General features: G+C 49.4%; 1 protein-coding gene and 1 long non-coding RNA gene across 5 annotated transcripts in view; both read left to right on the forward strand.

The window, feature by feature from the left end:
• Positions 1-17,232, forward strand: part of LOC128075848 (uncharacterized) — a 354,845-nt gene that overhangs the window by 302,784 nt on the left and 34,829 nt on the right. The window lies entirely within an intron of this gene.
• Positions 1-17,232, forward strand: part of PAK3 (p21 (RAC1) activated kinase 3) — a 204,561-nt gene that overhangs the window by 155,857 nt on the left and 31,472 nt on the right. For all 4 annotated transcript variants that reach the window (XM_052672944.1, XM_052672942.1, XM_052672946.1 and 1 more), the window contains one exon: positions 13,905-14,101. In XM_052672944.1, coding sequence (XP_052528904.1) covers positions 13,927-14,101 — 175 coding nt within the window. In that variant the 5' untranslated portion in view covers positions 13,905-13,926. The remainder of the gene's footprint in view (positions 1-13,904; positions 14,102-17,232) is intronic.

Below are 17,232 nucleotides of genomic sequence, written 5' to 3' on the forward strand. Positions count from 1 at the left end.
GTAAGGATGGGACAGCTGTGTGGCACTAGGACTTAGAGCTGCAAGCTGACTTGATTGTTTGAGGAGAGAGGGATGATGGAGCTGATTTCTCCATAGATCTTTGTCTGGACTGGGGTGTTCTGGGTGGTGGGTAGCTGGCAAGTGCAGAAACATGCTAGAGCAAAAGATTTCACTGTCTTCAAATGGCAGTGACTGCTGTTCTCTGGAGTGTGGGAGATGCTGTGTACAGTTCAATTCAGACTGTAGGTTTGACACGCGAAGGGTTGTGCATGCAATTTGTGGAACCTGGGAACTTGGCAGGACAGCTCACAGTGCTGCTGGTCAATGCTGGACAGTAAGAGGGGAGCTGGGCTCCTGGGGCATGTGGCAGGGACAGGTGATGGCGTGTGCTTGTTAATTTATCTTGGTTTTACATCCACACATTTATTAGGCCATTCTGAACTGTAATTTAATCTTGTGCTTTGATTTCCTACTTGCAAGCTGTGTGCAGACCAGTGGCCATGTTCTGAAGAACACACCTATTGCTCCAGGAGTGCATGGGGATTATTGGAGATAGGGATGAGCCTTACTGAAGTGTACCCATGTGGTGGTGAGGGATTTAATTAGCTATTGCTGCTGTACAGCTTCTTAAACCTGAGATCAATGGCTCACCAAGTGCACAAAATGTTATCATTCTGTATAAATCTTTTGTAGATAGTAGAAGAAAAATATTTTAGAATGTAGAAAGTAATACAGAAACAAGTCTCAGAAAGTGCCGCGTTTATTGTGGAGCTGTTGCGGACTGAATTGGAAGATAATGAGCTAGCCATAAACCGTGGTGTGGTGGCCCCGTTTCCCAGCGGAGGCTCGTTCAGCATGCATGCCATTCTGCATGGACCAGCTGGGGCTCTGGGCTGAGCTGAGCAGTGCCCAGCGGAGCGGCGGGACATCATGTGCCTGGAGCACACAGCAGTGATGCTGGGCTGCCTGACTGGAGGCCTGGGCTTGCCTTGTTTGCTTTCTTCCCAAGGTTTGTGCATTTACTAGCTGGCATCCTGGCACTTGGCCCTGCTGTGGCAGGCAGCCTGCTTTCAGCACGCCGAGCCTTAGAGATGCCCTTGACTTCAGTGGGAGCAGGGGGAACTGTCCTCGGAGGGCCAGGCCAAGTGTCTGAGTCAGGGAAAGGGCAGGCGGCCAGGGCCTTCCCAACAAGGGCAAGGAAGAGGAATTCAGTTAGTTCTTAAAGGAGCGTTTAGCTCCCCAGCTTGAAAGAGCCCATAGGAACCTGATCCAGCATTGCTGGAGTCTATTCTGTGACTTCAATGGGAATTGAATAAGACTCTAAGTGTGTTAAAGTCTTTGCACTTTTAGCCGTAGTGATGATGCTGATAAGCAGAACTGAATTAAATGATACACTGTTGTCTAGTTTCTCGTGACAGAAAAGTCTGCATCTAGATTATTTTTGGTTTGGTTTTGTTTTCCCATGGTATCATACTCCGTTTAATAAATAATTTGTGGTTCTTTGTGGCAATTTTCCTTACTCCTGAAGAGAGCAGATCCAGTTTCGTATCCTTTCTGGCTTTGAGGTGTGTAGTTGCAAACAGCTTCTGCTCTTTCTTTCCCTCTTACCATTGCCTCCCGTTTACAGTTGTGCCTGCGCCTTGGGAGAAGTTTGCTTACTATAAGGTAAATATTTGCTTTTCTCTGTTGTACCAACCTTTTATTGTCTTATTTTGTTTCTGATGGCAAATAAACATTTGAGCAGCCAGGAATGATTAATTTTGTGAAAGAACCTGCATCTCTTGTCAGTGAGGGGATGCTTGCTTCCAGGGGTGGAGTCTGAACAAGCAGTGTGGATGGTCACTGCCCCTCTGTAGAGGCTGTTCTTGGGTTTCCCTCTGAAATTTACTGCAAGAGGAAGGAAAAAACAGTCCTGAACATTGGCTTTTGTACCTCCTTGGCCAGTCTTCCCCTGCAGCACTCTCCCAGCCCAGGTACACGTGCTGTGCTGCAGTGAGGCAGAGCCCCGTCCTGCTGAGCGGGGCTAGCAGAGCTGGGACTGAGCAAATCTTTGTTGTTGTTGCCGAAACTTGTTTCACCTGCAGCAGTGGCACACTAATTAGAACAGTAGGCAGTGGTGCATATTATCAGCATAAGTTCTGAGGACTTTACTGGCTGCTATATCATGACATGCAGTCTTGCAAAGAGAAGATAGTATTTTCTGCCTGTGATCTGGCCCATCATGGAGCCAGTGCTTTATGACTGCCTCCAGAACTCTGAAATGCCTGGAGTCTCCTATTAGAGCAAGGCAGTAATTTGGTGAGTTTATCTGTTGTCATCTTTTCCACTGAGATGTGAGTGTTGTGTTCTGTTCAGCCTCTCATTTCTGTGCATTTGCTGTTGTTAGCGACCATCTGGGCAGCACCCTATGCTTGTGCACTGTGAGAACAGGGCAGTTATCCTGTGGATGTGCTCCTCAGAATGTTTGCGTTGTCCCTTCTCCTGGCATGAGACCCAGACAGTGCTTGTGACTCCAAGGTATGGATGGAAATGTCTTACTCCAAGGAGCGTAGCCGGTGGCTCCTTCACTGTCTGGGCAGGTGTCCTTTGTGACCTGTCAGCATCAGCAGATAATGGGGATGGCTCACTGTTTTCCATAGCTCTGTTCTCAGGCTTGCTTCTCTTCTGCTTGGAGCTGCTGGTAGAGACTCGGGTACCTCAGGACTGGGCAGGGAGAAGCAGGCACCTGCTTTGGGCTGCAGATCAGAGAGGAGCTGACACATCATGCTGGTGGCAGAGCAGCTTCTCATCCAGCAGCTCCTGATGGCAAAGAGCTGGATGTACAGCCCCTAGCAGCCACCCTCTGCCCCCGGCTGCTGCCTCCAGGCTCACCTGCATCTCAGTGCTAGTGGTGGCTGGGCCTGGGGCTGGGATGTGGGCTGGCCCTGCTGGCTGAGCTGCTGCTGAGCACCTGAGAACTGCACTTCATCCCTCAGTGCTGTGGGTACCAGAGCTGTGGAGGGGTGGTGATGGGTCTGCAGGGCTCTACCAGCTCAGTACTGCAAGGTGCCCATGATGTCTTTTGCTCTAGGAATTCCTTCATTAACCTCAGAGTAAGCACAGGACTGGGGATTACTCTCAATAGAGATGGGCTCACTCACTGGTAGTTTGTATTCTTTGAGACCTGATAATGTGGTTTTTAATTTGTTTTGTGTGATCTGTGGTCTTCCTTTTGCTGTTTGTCTCTTAACCAAAGCCTCTTGTCTTCTGAGGCCTCAGGAATCTTCCTATGACAGTGACATTATTTCTACCTCAGATAATTCCACGCTCGCATGGCCTTGCTGTCAAGTGGTGGATGGCTCTGTGTGTCAGTGCCTGTCAGGCTGGAGCAGTGACGCCACTGGTTTTGTCGGGTTTTATCAACAGCTCCTATTTGCCCACTGACCTCAGAACAGCCCTTGTTCTACATTTTCAACACTTGGTGGCATTTCTGTAGTCTAGGATTGCCTTTTATCTCTGCAGCTGGCTCTACAATTCATCTGGAATCAAATTGGGCTTTGATTTAATGGCACAACAGCACACGTAGCCTGGAATGGCTGGCAGCTCGTGCAGAGCGTAGCAGAGCCTGTCTGCCTGCCCCGCTCCTCCTTTTGCAGGAGCACCCCCAGTCACTGCACGCACTGTGGGGAGCTGCATCCTAAGATGCTGTGTTTCCTGTGTCCATCATCTTGTCACACTGAGTTGAGTGGATTTTTTTGTACTGCATTTTGTACTGTGCTCTGGACCACAAAGCCCATGTGCTTCTGACTCTGTGTTTCCTGGATTCCTCTCCCCACGTTCTCACCATGTGCAGATGCTATTGCCCTGAGCTCTGGCCCCGTTCTGCCCCCCAGCTCACTGCTGCGCTGCTCCCAGTTTCTCTGAAGCTCCCCCGGTCCCCATTATTGGCACAGGGCATCTCAGGCAGTTGTCTGTTTCTCTGGGAGACCTTGAACCCCTCTAGAGTTACATGCAGACGCTCTGATGCACAGTTCTGTAACCAAAGCATTCATTCTTTCTTCTGCTTTGTGATATTGCCTAAACAATAGTGCCTTTAGACAGGTTCATTTTGTCTGAGGCCAAACAATATATCACTTGTTCTTGTTCAGCTTTGTAGCCACTGTCCTTGGCAACAGTGTCTTGCTCGTTCCTCTTAGTTTGCTGCCACTTAATAAAATAATTCCACCTCCATTTTTCTTGTCTTTTCCTCCTCAAGGACAGCACAGTGAGCAGGTTCCCTTTGTGCTGCTACTGACTGTCCTTCCAGCCCAGCAGTTCCGGAGGGCTGAGCCTCCTGCTGGCTGCCATTTGCTCTGTGCCCAGCTGGCACCTTGTGGGCCTCTTCCCTCTTTTCTGCTTGCTGTCCAGGCTGCAGGTGCTATGTTGCATGTACTGTGTGCTGCCTAGCGACCTGAGTACCTGAGTAGTTGTCAGGGTCCTGAAACTAAGTCAGCTCATTATTAGGTTCCTTTAAGTCTGATCTGGAGATATGGAAACTGCACTAACAGCAGGAGGAGAACTGAGTTCTTTGTGGGGAAAAATGGACATGGTGTGTGGCTGTGTGATGCCCCATGCTCACAGCCTCTGCACGTGATCCCACCCTGTCTGTGTCCTACAGGGAGAGGGCAGGGCAGCTCTGGGCTTCTATGCTTTCATACTGCTGCTCTGTTTCCTTGCTTCATCACATCCTTAATCAGTTTACTTCAGTTTTCTTTTATGGCCTGAAGTCGGTGTAAATGGGAAGCAGAGTGCGTCAAGCGGTGATGGGCTCCTTCCAGCAGTGGGGTAAATGCTGATGAGCTGTTCGAAGAACAAGTGTCTTTGCTGAGCTTTTATGCTATAAATCTGACACGTGCCTGGCACCAGGAATCTATTTTGGGTCCTGCTGTTGTCTTCTTTCCTGGCTGTACCTGTTTGTTTACTTGTTTCCATGCTTTTTGGTGGTCCTTATTTTTGGTAGTTTCTTTGACAGTATGGGATTGCATTGGTGTTAGTGCTGCTCTGGAGTTGGTACTTTTGCAGGGATTTGTGTGAGGAGCTCGGGCTGCTTTAGGAGCACATAGTGAGCACTGGAGGAGGTTCCTTATGGAGGCAGCAGGTGCAGGTTGTTCTGTATGGTCTGGACAGGTGAGCAGATGTAGCTTGGCTCCTGTCTGCTTACAGCAATAGATTTTGTGTCCTTTTGTGTTGATGACTCGCACACGTGTTCCCATGTTCCCCAGACAAGGCTTCTTTGGCTGTAAAAGCAGCAAAGCGTTTTTTTCTGCTGAGAAGTTGTGGGAAACTGGAATGTTACACAGAAGTGAGAAATACTTGCCTGCCTGCCATGGTTTTTAGCATGGATGCTGCCGTGTTCCAAAATCAGTGCCCTGCTGGCTTGAGCATTCCAGTACAATGCCCGGGGCTGGGATGTCCTTGGAGTGCCCTGAGGTGCTACCACCTCCTGTGGCCATGCTTTTCTGCTCCAGTGTGGCATGGTAGCTGAGAGGGCTGCAGATTCAATGTGAGGGCCCTATTTAGCTCTCTGAATGCAGGTTTCATCTCTCCGCAGCCTATTCAGGAATGGCATTTGTGTGTTGCTCCTTGGGCTCCTTGCCCTTCTGCTCTGAACCAGGGTCCAGCAGGTGCTGGAGACATGCATACAACTGCTGTAGGCCTGTGGTGCCCCGCAGCAGACATGCCATTACCCGCGATAAGATCACTAACATAGCAGACAAATATTAGATATATGAAGCTAGTCAGCTGTAAATAAAGGGCCTGGCTAAGAATAAAAGGCAAAATGCTGTCCCTGGGGAAGTGAAGGGGATATGAATGCCTTCCTGCCCTAGTGCCCTACAGAGATGATGCGGAATCTGGAACACATCCACCTCCTGGTGAACAGCATGTGGCAGCTGGGTCTTTGGCACCTCCTCACCTGCAGGCAGGCACTGGGTCCTTCCACTGTGCCTTGCTGCATTGCTGCATTGCTGGGACAGCTCAGCACAGGTTGTGCTGATGGTGTCTGGAGGCCTCTGAGTCCTCCCTGTGCCACCTGTGGAGGGGTCCTGCCCTGGTATGGGGGAGCAGAGGGCTCCCATTGGGTATTTCTCTGCCTTGGCCTTAGGTACACCTTTCAGACATGGCTTCATGTTCTTCTTCTGTCACATGGGCTTAAATAGCGTTGTTTACTACAGCAAGGCAGACTGGAGATTGCAAAGGCAAAACAAGCCAAAAGGTGACTTGGGAGGTGCTGGGAAAAGGCAAGTGGTGATCGTTTTCACTGGCATTAGACTGCTGCTTCCCAGTCCCTCTGTTCCACGGTGCCCTGCTGGTGCCTAGCAGGAGCAGCCCAGCACTCTGGCTGTGCAGAGCTGTGTTCTGCATGGAGCAGGGGTGTACACGTGTCCCATTGCTCAGTGGGGCTGTGTCCCTGTGAAGGAGACAGGGCTGGTTTTTGGCACACAGCGTTTACATGGGCCGGGCTGGAGGTCAGCGGGGCCCTGTTGAGCTTATCGTGATGCATCTGCTGTGAGAGTGTCATGCAGAGAGCAAACGGGAAGAGTGGAGAAAGCACCCATGCCTGCAGAGAACACAAGAAACAGGGAAATGGAGCCTTTTGTCTTCTTTTTTCCCTTGTTTTCTTCAAAATTCTGCTTTTTGTTGTTTTTTTTTTTTTTTTTTTTTTTTTTGTTGTTGTTGTTTTTTGTGTGTGTGTAAACAAAATGAAAACCATTGCAGGCAAGATGCCAGCTGGCATATGAAAAGCAGTCTCAGTGTATCAGCTGCAGTTCAGTAGGAATTTAGGGTGCCCAACAAGTACGAAGTCAAGGACTTAGGTGTATGTATAAAGAGTGTTTGCTAGAGAAGCCTATGCAAGGAGAGGCTTCCTTGGCTATTGTTTAAATGCGAGAGAGGACAGCGATGGGAGCAACCTGCCAGACGCTGCGACTGGCGCGCTCTGCCCGGGTCGCTGTCTGTTCACACAGGCAGAGCGGGTTCAGAGCTGAGCTTGAGAGCGGCCGAGTGCAGCTCTGTGCCGTCAGCCTCCTGTCATGGTGGGCTGCAGGGCTCTGCCTTTATTTGGGGTGGGTGCAAACTGCGGGGTCTGTGGGTGCATGTGTGCCGGAGACAAACCGTGCCTCCCCCAAAAGCACAGGCACTGGGGAAGTGAGATGGCAAAAGGAAAAGAACTATCAGTTCTGCACGGCTGAGGCACGAGCTCTGAGGTAGGAATAATGAAGTCTATGTGGAGAATTACTTGAGTGTATTTACAGAGATTTAAATGCACACTTCATTTCACACAGAAGCTTTCACGAGTGGGCAAGGGATGCTATCTGAGAGAATGTGGGATATTTGATGGGCACAGTGGGTTTGGAGACATCCTCCTCTACTTCGTGGAGTCCTTCAGCTGTGTAAATAAAAAGCAAAAAAGGGGTGGAGTGGGAAGAATGTTGTTTTTATTCCTCGCATGTGAATACCTTCTCTGGGTATTTTTCTCATTGTTTCTGGTCAGCCTTTCATCAGATCGTTCTGGGAGCTCTTATTCCTTTTTTTTTTTTTTTTTTTTTTTCCATTCCTTGTAACTTGTAACCATTTTGTATCCGCTTGTAACTCCTCTAGCTCTGTCTGAAGTGTCTGCAGTGTCCACAGGCAGTGGCTTGGAGCACAATCTTTTGGGTTGGTTTGTTTACGCCCTTTCTTTTGCATGTTGTACTCCACAGCACAGTGCAGAGGTTCCCTAGTGGCTGCTGGGCTGGGCAGCAGAGCTGGCCCCAGTGCAGAAGGCTGTTTCTGCCCACACTCTCTGTGCATGTGCTTCTTCTTCCCCATGGTGAGCCCATCGCAAGGCTCAGGCCAGGTGGGTGGCCAGGACCCTGGCACAGATTCAGCCTGCTCTCTGCATTTCACAGCCTGATTGGGTGGCTCCTGGGGTGCAGGGAAAGGACAGAATAATTTAAATCTGTAAAAACACGTAGTGAAATAAGGCCATTAAGTTCACTGTTACTGCATTCACATCCCCTCTGCATTCATTTATTTCACAGTGTTCCTGTGTGAACTGTGCGCTGTCAGGAGGGAATTTCAAACCAGTGTTAGGGAGTTGCTTAGTAAAGCTCCAACAGAGACTTGGTTCTCAGCATCCCACCTTGGAAAAGCAGCAGTTCCAGGTGGTGTCAGGGCAGCCCTGGTTGGGTACAGCCTGAGCTGAAAGCAGTACCTGCAGGCAGAAAGCAGCTTATGGCTGCTGCTGCAGGGGCCAGGAGTCCCTTGCAGCAAGTTTCAGAGGTAACTTCTGTGTATGTGAATATTCTGAAGGAAGTCATAAACTGCTTACAGGGGGTTTGCAAACAGAAGCAGAGTGCACTCATCGAAGAAATGGCTCTGTTTGAATAATTGCTCAGCTCAGCGCTGTTTACCTGCCAGTAAGGGGAACAGGAGGAGAGCTGGAGAGCAGTAGTGCTGTGCTGTGAGGCTGTGTGAGAGGCAAGGTGAAGGTGAGGTGTTGTTGCCTTGGTTGCTGGCTTTTAACTCCAGCTGCAGTTTGCATGAGCCCTGATATTTCAGGGTCGTGGGTGGAAGCAATGAGGGCTGTCCTGCAGCACCCAGATGTGAAAGGGTCCACAAAGTACTCCTGCTCCCCACAGCACTGGGGCATGCACCCTGGTCTGCTTTGCTTCTAGGCGGCCCTTCTTACTGAAGGGATTTAGGGACAGTCTTGTAACTTAGCCAGGCTTAGCGGGGAAGACAGCAAACCCTTGTGCATGTAGTGATGCTGTGAGTGCATTCATCCTGTGCAGCTAACCAGCTGCACTTCCATGTGGATTTTAAAAAGACTACAAATGAACACGCAGCTGTAGAGAAACGTACAGTCCTCCAGCAACTGTACTGGAAAATACTGTAAGTTTCTGAGCCAATATGTAACAGAGCATCTCAGCGCTCCATACCTCAAAAGAATTCTGCTCAGTTACAGCAACGCTGATTCCTGGGGCATGGATGAGTATTGCTGGGAGCAGAATGAGGCCCGTACAGCTCAGTAATGAAATATATTTTGCAGGAAGTATATTTATAAACAAAGATCTCTGGGGGAAAAAGAGCATTGCTTCTTCAATTGCATTTGCAAAGCTGCTACTTGGAAATTGGCACGACTCCGTCCATTCAAGGATCTTAGAAACAATTTTGTTGCATCACAAGCTGCAGTCGTATCTCTGAGGCTTTGAAAGCGAACACCAGTGTCTCTGTGAACAGGATGCTCTTTGTGAGTTCTAATTGGAACCAGACCTGTCTGAATGCTGCAGCCTTTGACATAACGTGACTAACCTAGGGGAGCGATTCCAGGCCTGTCTGTGAGCAGTGCTCCTCGAAGGGCTGTCTGGGATAAAGGCGCAGCAGGAGGCTGCTCTGAACTTGGAACTGACTTTTTTTTTTACACACTGGCAGTTGTGTGTGTGTGTGTGTGTGTGTGTGTGTGTGTGTGTTTCTGACAACATTTGGATGCTTCCTCTCCTTTCCCTAGCTTGGCTAGAGCTAGATGCAAAAAATATTAAAAATTAGGCCGTTCAGAGGGGGACTGGATGCTGTGTACTTAAGGTCCATGTTCGTCTTTGCAGCTACAGAACTGATGACTGCAAGAGGTAGGATAGGGGAGGATGTCAAGTCTTGTTCCATAACCCTGCAATGGAGAAGTGACTGATCTCGCTGAGTATGCAATTTTAGTTTTGCTGCTTGGCCATGAAGCGAATGTGTTCACATATGCATTTGTTTCTGTGTTTTCAGTGTAACAGTCTATTCCTTAAAGCCAATGGGCACCGAAAAGAGCCTTCTCTGGAGGTGGGTGCTGGTGCCCATCTCTTTGTTGCACTCGTATTACTTCCTCACCAGTCTGTCACCAGCACTGCCTTGGCTGCTGTGAGAGGGGCATGTCTTGGAGGAGCAAGGTGACAAGATCCTGATGACGGTGCTCTGCTTTTGGCTGATGTTAGCTGGCCTCTTCCAAAAGCTGTTGTTAAGGACAACCTGGGGGCTGCTGCAGTGGCGGAGCGTTTGATGAATGCATTGTCACAGCACTATGAAGGCAGGGGGAATGGTTTGCTTGGATCTCACCTCTGCTGCAGAATTGTTATGTTTTTGCTTTAAATTTCCCCTCTAGCCATCAGGCCTGTGGGAGGATTCTGAAAAATCAGACAGGAGTGAAAACCAAGAGCATGCTGGCTCTTGCAGGAGTTGTGGAGTGTTAGCTCAGTGACCTCAGCACTGCTCCCATCCCTTCAGTCTGGTGGGTTTTGCACTCCTGTGGGCATGGAGCACCTCACTGCTGCAAGCTCAGCATTATTCTCCTAGAGCTTGTAGTTCTGATACAGGTGGGAGATTGGTTGTTTCTTTCTTTGTCCTGCTGAGGAGCTTCTTTGGAAGACCCTTGGTGGATTGTAAGCTGCTTGTGTGCTTGTTGGCACTCCATTTTCTCTAAGTTGAGGTGAATTAGTACGAAGTTAGGTATGAGAGTGAATGTTCTTTGTCCATGAAGTGAGTAGTGTATGGAAATTCTTAAAATCAGGAAGAATGGAAGAGCAGATGGGCTCTGATCAGGAAAACCATAAATTTCAGTCTCAGTGAGTGTGCTGCCTCGTGGTTTGCTGTCGTTTTCCTTCAGACCAGCTCTGGGAAGTTAATATCAGCCATTAAAGCTTTGAGGCTATCTTCCCCCCTTTTCTCTTCTGGTTCAGAAGTGAATAAAGGAGCTTTGTGCAGTTCTTGAAACTGAGCCTGAAACAGTGCTGAACAAAATATAGTGTTCCTTTCAAGATCTTGGAAATAATTACATCATAGGCAAATTGGGCCAGGAACCGTTAATAGTATTCTTTGTGGAGTGAAAGCCCACGGGAAGACCTGTTTGAGCAGAGCAGCACTGTTTACAAACAGATACAGTGACAGAGGCGGTTGTCCCGTTCTGAGGGACAGCTGAGGTTGGTGCCGTGTAATAGACTGCAGAATGACGGCCAGCTCCTGCCTGCAGGCTGGGCTGTGCCTGGCGGCCGAGCGGAGCGGATGCTGGAGAAGTCCATGGAGGTGGGCTGCAGGGCAGACAGAGCCTGCGCTGCCGTCAGCTCCTGGCCTGCTAGGGCTGTTTGTGTGGGGGAGAGCGGGCTGTCAGTCTGCTCAGAGCACCTCTGTGGTGTGCAGGGATGTGCAGCTGAGTGCACAGCAGCCCCACTGCGGAGGGAGGTTGGGGGCACGCGGTGCTGTGTCTGATGTCTGCTGTGGGAGCTGGGTGACACCCGGCCTCGTGTGTGCTCCTTCAGTGGGAGAGGATGTGGTCTTTCCTGCTCCTTACAGCGGTTTTCAGCCCTGTCTCTTTTTTGCCATTACCTAAAGACCTCTTGCATTTCGAGATAGAAATCGCAGAGGTTGTTGATGGCAACTGTTTGACCTGAATCGACACAAGCGTGTGGTTCTCCGGGTGAGTGGCTGTGGTCTGCATTGGAGATCCTGGTCTGTGGAAACCTGCCCTGTGCCCAACTGCAGCTCTTCCCTGGTGACACAGAGCAGCACATCGTTGCCTACATCCGTGCTATATCCATAGTGTGTCTCTCTAGGACTGGGGCAGGTCCACACCCTGATGGCAGGGCTGTTGGCAGGGCCTCTCACTGAGACCAGACATGCACCAGGGCTGTGGCACTGTCCCAGATGGTGTGTTCCATTGACAAAGCATCTTTCTGTCTGAGAGTTGCCTTGGTGCACAGCTTTGTTAGTGAAAGGTGTGTGATCTCTTCCACACTCCTGGCACAGAGGCTCTAGGGAGCTGCACCTGCTCGGTTCTGGCTGCAGGGTACAGGTGCAGTGACCAGCTCACAGGGCAGGTATGGTCCAGCAGTTCCTCTGGGCTGCAGGCTCTGAGCTGACATCCTCTGCTGGGGAGCACCGTGCTGAGCTGCTCATGGAACAGTTCTTCGAGCCTTTCCTAGTTTGTTATAGGCAGAATCTTGCAGGTTGGCTCAGATCACCAGTTAAACTCATTGATGAAGTTGGCTGGGAAGTGTGTGCTTACAGGCTGCTCCACAGGAGAGGTGGGTGTCAGTAATGCTGATAGGTGTTTATGAATCAGGGCTCCAGAATCCCCACTCAGTGTGTTAGGGAGGGGGACAGGGCTGGCTTTTGTTCAGGTTTTCAGCTGTGTGACCCTGAGATGGCTCCCTGGGATCCTGTGGGCACCAAGACGTTCAGTAACCTGTCTTTATGGCACCTGCACCAGTGCAAAAGAGAGTCTATGTATTCCATTTATTGTCTTGACTTTAAGCAGATGCTTTGAATGTCTCATCCTTGGGAAGTGCTGAGGCCCTGGGCAGTCTGGTCTGGGGGCAGCCAGCCCATGGCAGTGATTGGGACTGGGGGGGCTCTCAGGTCCCTTCCAGCCCAACCACTCTGTGATTCAGTGATTCTCAGTTCTGTCATTTGTGGGTTTTGTTAGATCAAATTAAAAACGTAAGCACAGTAGTAAAAAATAAAATTATTTTATGTGTAGCAATTTGAAAATGGTAACAGGCCGAAATGCTCATGTCATCGTGAAAACCTGAGCAGAGTGAGCATCTTTGCCTTTCCCAGTTGGTCATGTAGTTTTTGTTTGGGAGGAATGCTTGAGCAGGGCAGTGTGGGTTGATTATCTGCTGCTGATCGATAGGCTGGAAGTCCTGGCAGAATGTCAGCTGTGCTACGGTCAGTGCTGTACTTGCAGGCTTTGCCTCAGCCCTGTGCTCGTGGCTGCAGCTGGCCGGTGGTGCCCATGGCTGTCGTACCACAGTATTGGGCCTCACTGTGACTTCTGCAGTTAAGAAACAAAATAGAACATCGGTTCCTTCATCTCAGATTTAAGAGAGTGGCTGCGGGAATGTGTGCTGTCTGTGAATCAGTGCAGGGAAGGCTCTGCCTGACGCTCACCGTGGATCTGCACATGCCTGCCATAAATGGAGCTGCTGGAAGGCAAGGTGCTTGTCGAGCTGTAACCTTTAACAACACGCAGAGGAGCCCACGTCACATCTGATCCGTTTGAAATCATGCTCTATTTTCAGGTCCTAAAACAGTCGGAGTTCGTTTTACTGAGTGTTGCTTATTTGTGAAACCAGCTGCTTAGTCCAGGCTTGAATTTCAATATTGAAGAAAGATGGGGAATTCCAGAAATGTTACCTGTGTTTCCTCAGTATATGGAGCTTGTACAGCAGTTTCTGGGTATCTTTTCCCTTGGTCAGTACAGCTGTCCCTTGGGGCTCGCAATGCACTGTGCCTGGGCCAGGTGGTGCCTCGGGCAGCGTGGTGACAGCTCAGAGAAAGGAGCACCTGAATTGTTTTCAGGGTACCATCATTTTCCCACTCGGGGCTGTAGGGGATTTTAAAGTATATGTATCACTTGTTTCTGTGTGTGAAAATGTTCTTAGTTGGTTTCTGTTTCTGTTGGGAGTATAGTTTCTTTTGAAGCTCCATGCTCCGGAGTAAACCCTCCGCAGAAACAAAGCTAAGGGAGAGCAGAGGTCCCAGTGCTTGTTGCCTGTGCCGCCCGGCGTGCTCCCTTTGTCTTATATCACACGAGTGGTACCCCTGGGTATGAGGTTGTTTCAGAAAGCCATGTAAACATTGCTTTGGAGGTCTGGTTTTAGAAAGGGAATTGGTAAACAGCTACAGGACATAAAAGTTAATTAAAAAAAAGGTAGGACTTCAAGAGGGATTTTTAAAAAGGAAAATAAAAGTTTGTTTTTGCTACTGATGCAGTTATTTTTGGGAACTGCATGTATTTATGGCAGCCAGCCTTCTCACAGACAGCCTTCCTTCCTTCCCAGCCTTCCTTCCCTAGCAGCAGGTTTTCCACCCCTCCCCATGTGCCAGCACCTCACCTGACGTGCGTGCTTTGTGTTCTGCTTTTGCAGGAAGCTGTGAGGGCTGCTGAAGATGTCTGATAGTCTGGATGTTGAAGAGAAACCTCCAGCCCCGCCGTTGAGAATGAACAGCAACAACCGTGATTCTTCAGCACTAAACCACAGCTCCAAACCGCTCCCCATGGCCCCTGAGGAGAAGAACAAGAAAGCCAGGCTGCGCTCCATCTTCCCGGGAGGAGGGGATAAAAGTAAAGTATCAGCACTGGGTGGCTGCATCCTTCTCTCGCTCTCTGTTGGTTGCTGTGTTTACGTTCTGCCCGTTTTCTTTCTGTTTCATATGCAGAACATGATAATTCAAGTCCTTCTGAGGCCTTCTGTTCCAATTACTCTAGTAACATGTTTCAAAAGAGGAGGAGGTACTCAGGCGGTTTCTGCTTTGTCTCTGAGAAGGCAGTGGGACACACGCACACTGTGCCCTTGCCTTTTAAAAATACCCCTATGGTTCAGTTGGGGGAATCCTTTTCTTTGGATTTTGCTTTGGGTTTGCAGTAAAACCAGAGATGAGATCGTATGCTTTGCAAAACACATTTGCAGAAGTGAGAAGGCAGGATGCCTGACACTTTATTTCAGTGCTCTTGCATCCCGTGGATGGGAGCAAGGCTGTTCTTGTTTATTTCTATTGCAGTGATAATGGATGCAGAATGGCTTGTTTTACAACCTGCTGGATATGTTCACAGTGTCTCTTAAAAATGCAGGAAACAACATTTCAGTTGCATTCTTTCAATTGCGTTTGCAGAAGGAAGTGAGTCTTGAGTTACTTTATTTGCAGAATCAAGGAGGTAAACTAACCCTCTTTTTTTTAATGCTGTCAACCTGATGGGTGCTGAGAGAGCCAACTGATGTCTCTGCAGGGCCTCTCTGGATTATCTTTGAAAGGTGGCACATTTCCCAGTGAGAGGGAAAAAAGATGAATGTCACTTCTGTCTTCAAGGAGAAGGTCCAAGGAGCTATGCAACAGTCAGCCTCTGTAGGTGACTGGGAAGACAGTGGAGTAAACTTCCCTGGAAACCATTTGTGAACGTCTAAGGGATAAGAATGTGACCAGGAGTACTGAGAGAACCTTGTGAAACACAATGGTGGAGGAGATGTTGCACCTGGGGGCAAATGGCCCCATGCATCTGTGCACACTGGGGTCGTCCTGTTGGAAAGCACTTCTGCAGAAGCTGTGGGGGTCCTCACAAGCAAGAAGCCAGTCCTGCCAGCAGTGTGCCCCTGTGTCCATTCTGGGCTGCATGTGGAAGTGTTGCCAGCAGGTGAAGGAATATGGTCGACCCTCCACTCCATGCTTTGTGGGAGGATGTAAAGAAGACAGGGTCAGACCTCTCTGCGTGGTGTTCAGTGCCAGTACAAGAGGCAGAGTGACCAGTACAAGGCCCAGTGACCTTGTCCTGAGTGCTCATCTCTCATAATGTCTGTGGTGGGACAGACCCAGACCTCAAATGGAGCTGGCTGTGTCGCATCCCAAACCGCTGCCTTCTGGGAACAACATGAATTTTCGGTTGGTTCATTTTAAAGGCCAAAATCAAGCAAGCTGGGGGAGATTTTAATTCCCAGAATGACGTGGGTCACTTCTTCCCCTGACTGCTGGCACGTCAGCATGTCACTGCTCTGAGGGAGCATCTGTAAAACAGGAGGTGCTGAGCATGACATACAGAGATGGGAGATCTAGAAACAACCCCTCCCAGAAATGCTTGGTGACATTAAAAATAGACATAATTATCAGTCAGAGTAGTCTTAGGAAACATGCAAGTATCATGATTTTAAATGTTATTGGGAGTAACATTTAAGAAAGCTAAGATTTATTGCTTAATTTTGATGAGTGAAATAATAAATGGAAGAAATTTAACTTATCTGGCCAAGGCCCTGGAGGTGGTTGTGTGTCATGCTTGTCTGGTGGCTCAGGGCATCAGCTGCCCAAAGCGTGCTCTGCACACTCAGTGACACGGTTTTCAGAGTCATCCTGCTTATAAAACCAGAAGATGATTAATATGGCTGCTCTCATGGGTGCAGTGCTTCGCAGCCTCACGGATTTGTAGCGATAGCCCAGTGCTTGTGCACAGAAATGAAGGAGGTGCTGTGGCAGGGTGTTTGTGACCCATGTGCAGGAGCTCACTGGCCTGCCAGGCAGAGCGCAGGATGGCTGTGCTGAGGTGCAGGGCTGTGCAGGGCGGCCAGCACTGTTTTGCAGCACTATGCTAGCAGTGCAGTGTCTTGGTATTCAGTTGTGGTTTGAGCACTTCTGCGTTTCAAGCCTTGCTTTGGTAAGCTGCTGATGTCTGTGGGGCCCTCTGTGTTTTCATAGCCACATCCCAGAGCACTTGACCTGTGTGCCTTGGCCCAGCTCCTCTTGTCCCATCCTGAGGAAGGTGTCCCCAGGAAATGGAGGCTGAGGAAGCCAAGGCAGAGGTACTGAAACACCTTTCCAGCGTCACATGGGCATGAAACCCACTCCCCATAACCCTATGAAAGCGTGAAGTTGGCTCTTCCCTGTAATGCAGTGGTGGGAGCTGTAGTGGAGTTCACAGTGTTAGCTTTTTCTTTCAGCTGGGAGCTGTTTCCTCAGGAGAACTGAGAGCAGGAAGAGCTGACTTGTGCTCTTCAACAGTTTGAATACGTCCTTGCTTTGTGTTGGTTAAGCTACCTTAGTTACTGTGCTGGGCAATAAATCAACACTGTGCCTGAACTGGTGGCTCCACAGAGGCCCTACAGGATATTGAAGCTAAAGAACAGTGTAGGCAGCAGACCCCCATGGCTCACAGCCTCCTTGTAGCTCAAGAGCTGCAGTGAATGCTGTCACTTCTAGTGCTTACCTGCAGATGGAAATGGAGTCTGACTTTTAAGTTTTCTGGATGCTCCTGGATCCAGGGAAGAGGGAAGAAATAACAGGATATGGTGCAGGACTTGGACATGAGGAGAGCAGCAAGCAGGAGAAGGGAAGAAGAGCAGGCTTGCAGGAGAGGGGATGAAAGAAGAAGCAGGGCAGGATGAGGAGGCGAGCAAACAGGAGGGCATGGCGTGAGGTCAGTCTTCTCCTCTCTGGAGGAAGGCTGCTGCTCAGCTGACTCACACTTCTCTGCTGAACAACTGTTCTTTTAGAGTAATAATAATAATACAGATGATGATGCAGCCTGTGGAAGACAGCACTCTTTGCTTGTTCTCTTTCCATGTAATAGCTGCTGAGGCAGCGTGGGTGGGCCCTTGTGGCTAACTGCTCTGCATCAGCACCGCAGTGTGGGGGGCAATTACAAGAAAATAAAATGCAGTATAGAACCCTTGAATCCAAACAGTCCCTGCTCCAAAGTATTCATGCCCTATTGTA

Source organism: Tympanuchus pallidicinctus, unplaced genomic scaffold, assembly GCF_026119805.1.
Source record: "Tympanuchus pallidicinctus isolate F22 unplaced genomic scaffold, pur_lepc_1.0 scaffold13, whole genome shotgun sequence".
Lineage (NCBI taxonomy): Eukaryota > Metazoa > Chordata > Aves > Galliformes > Phasianidae > Tympanuchus > Tympanuchus pallidicinctus.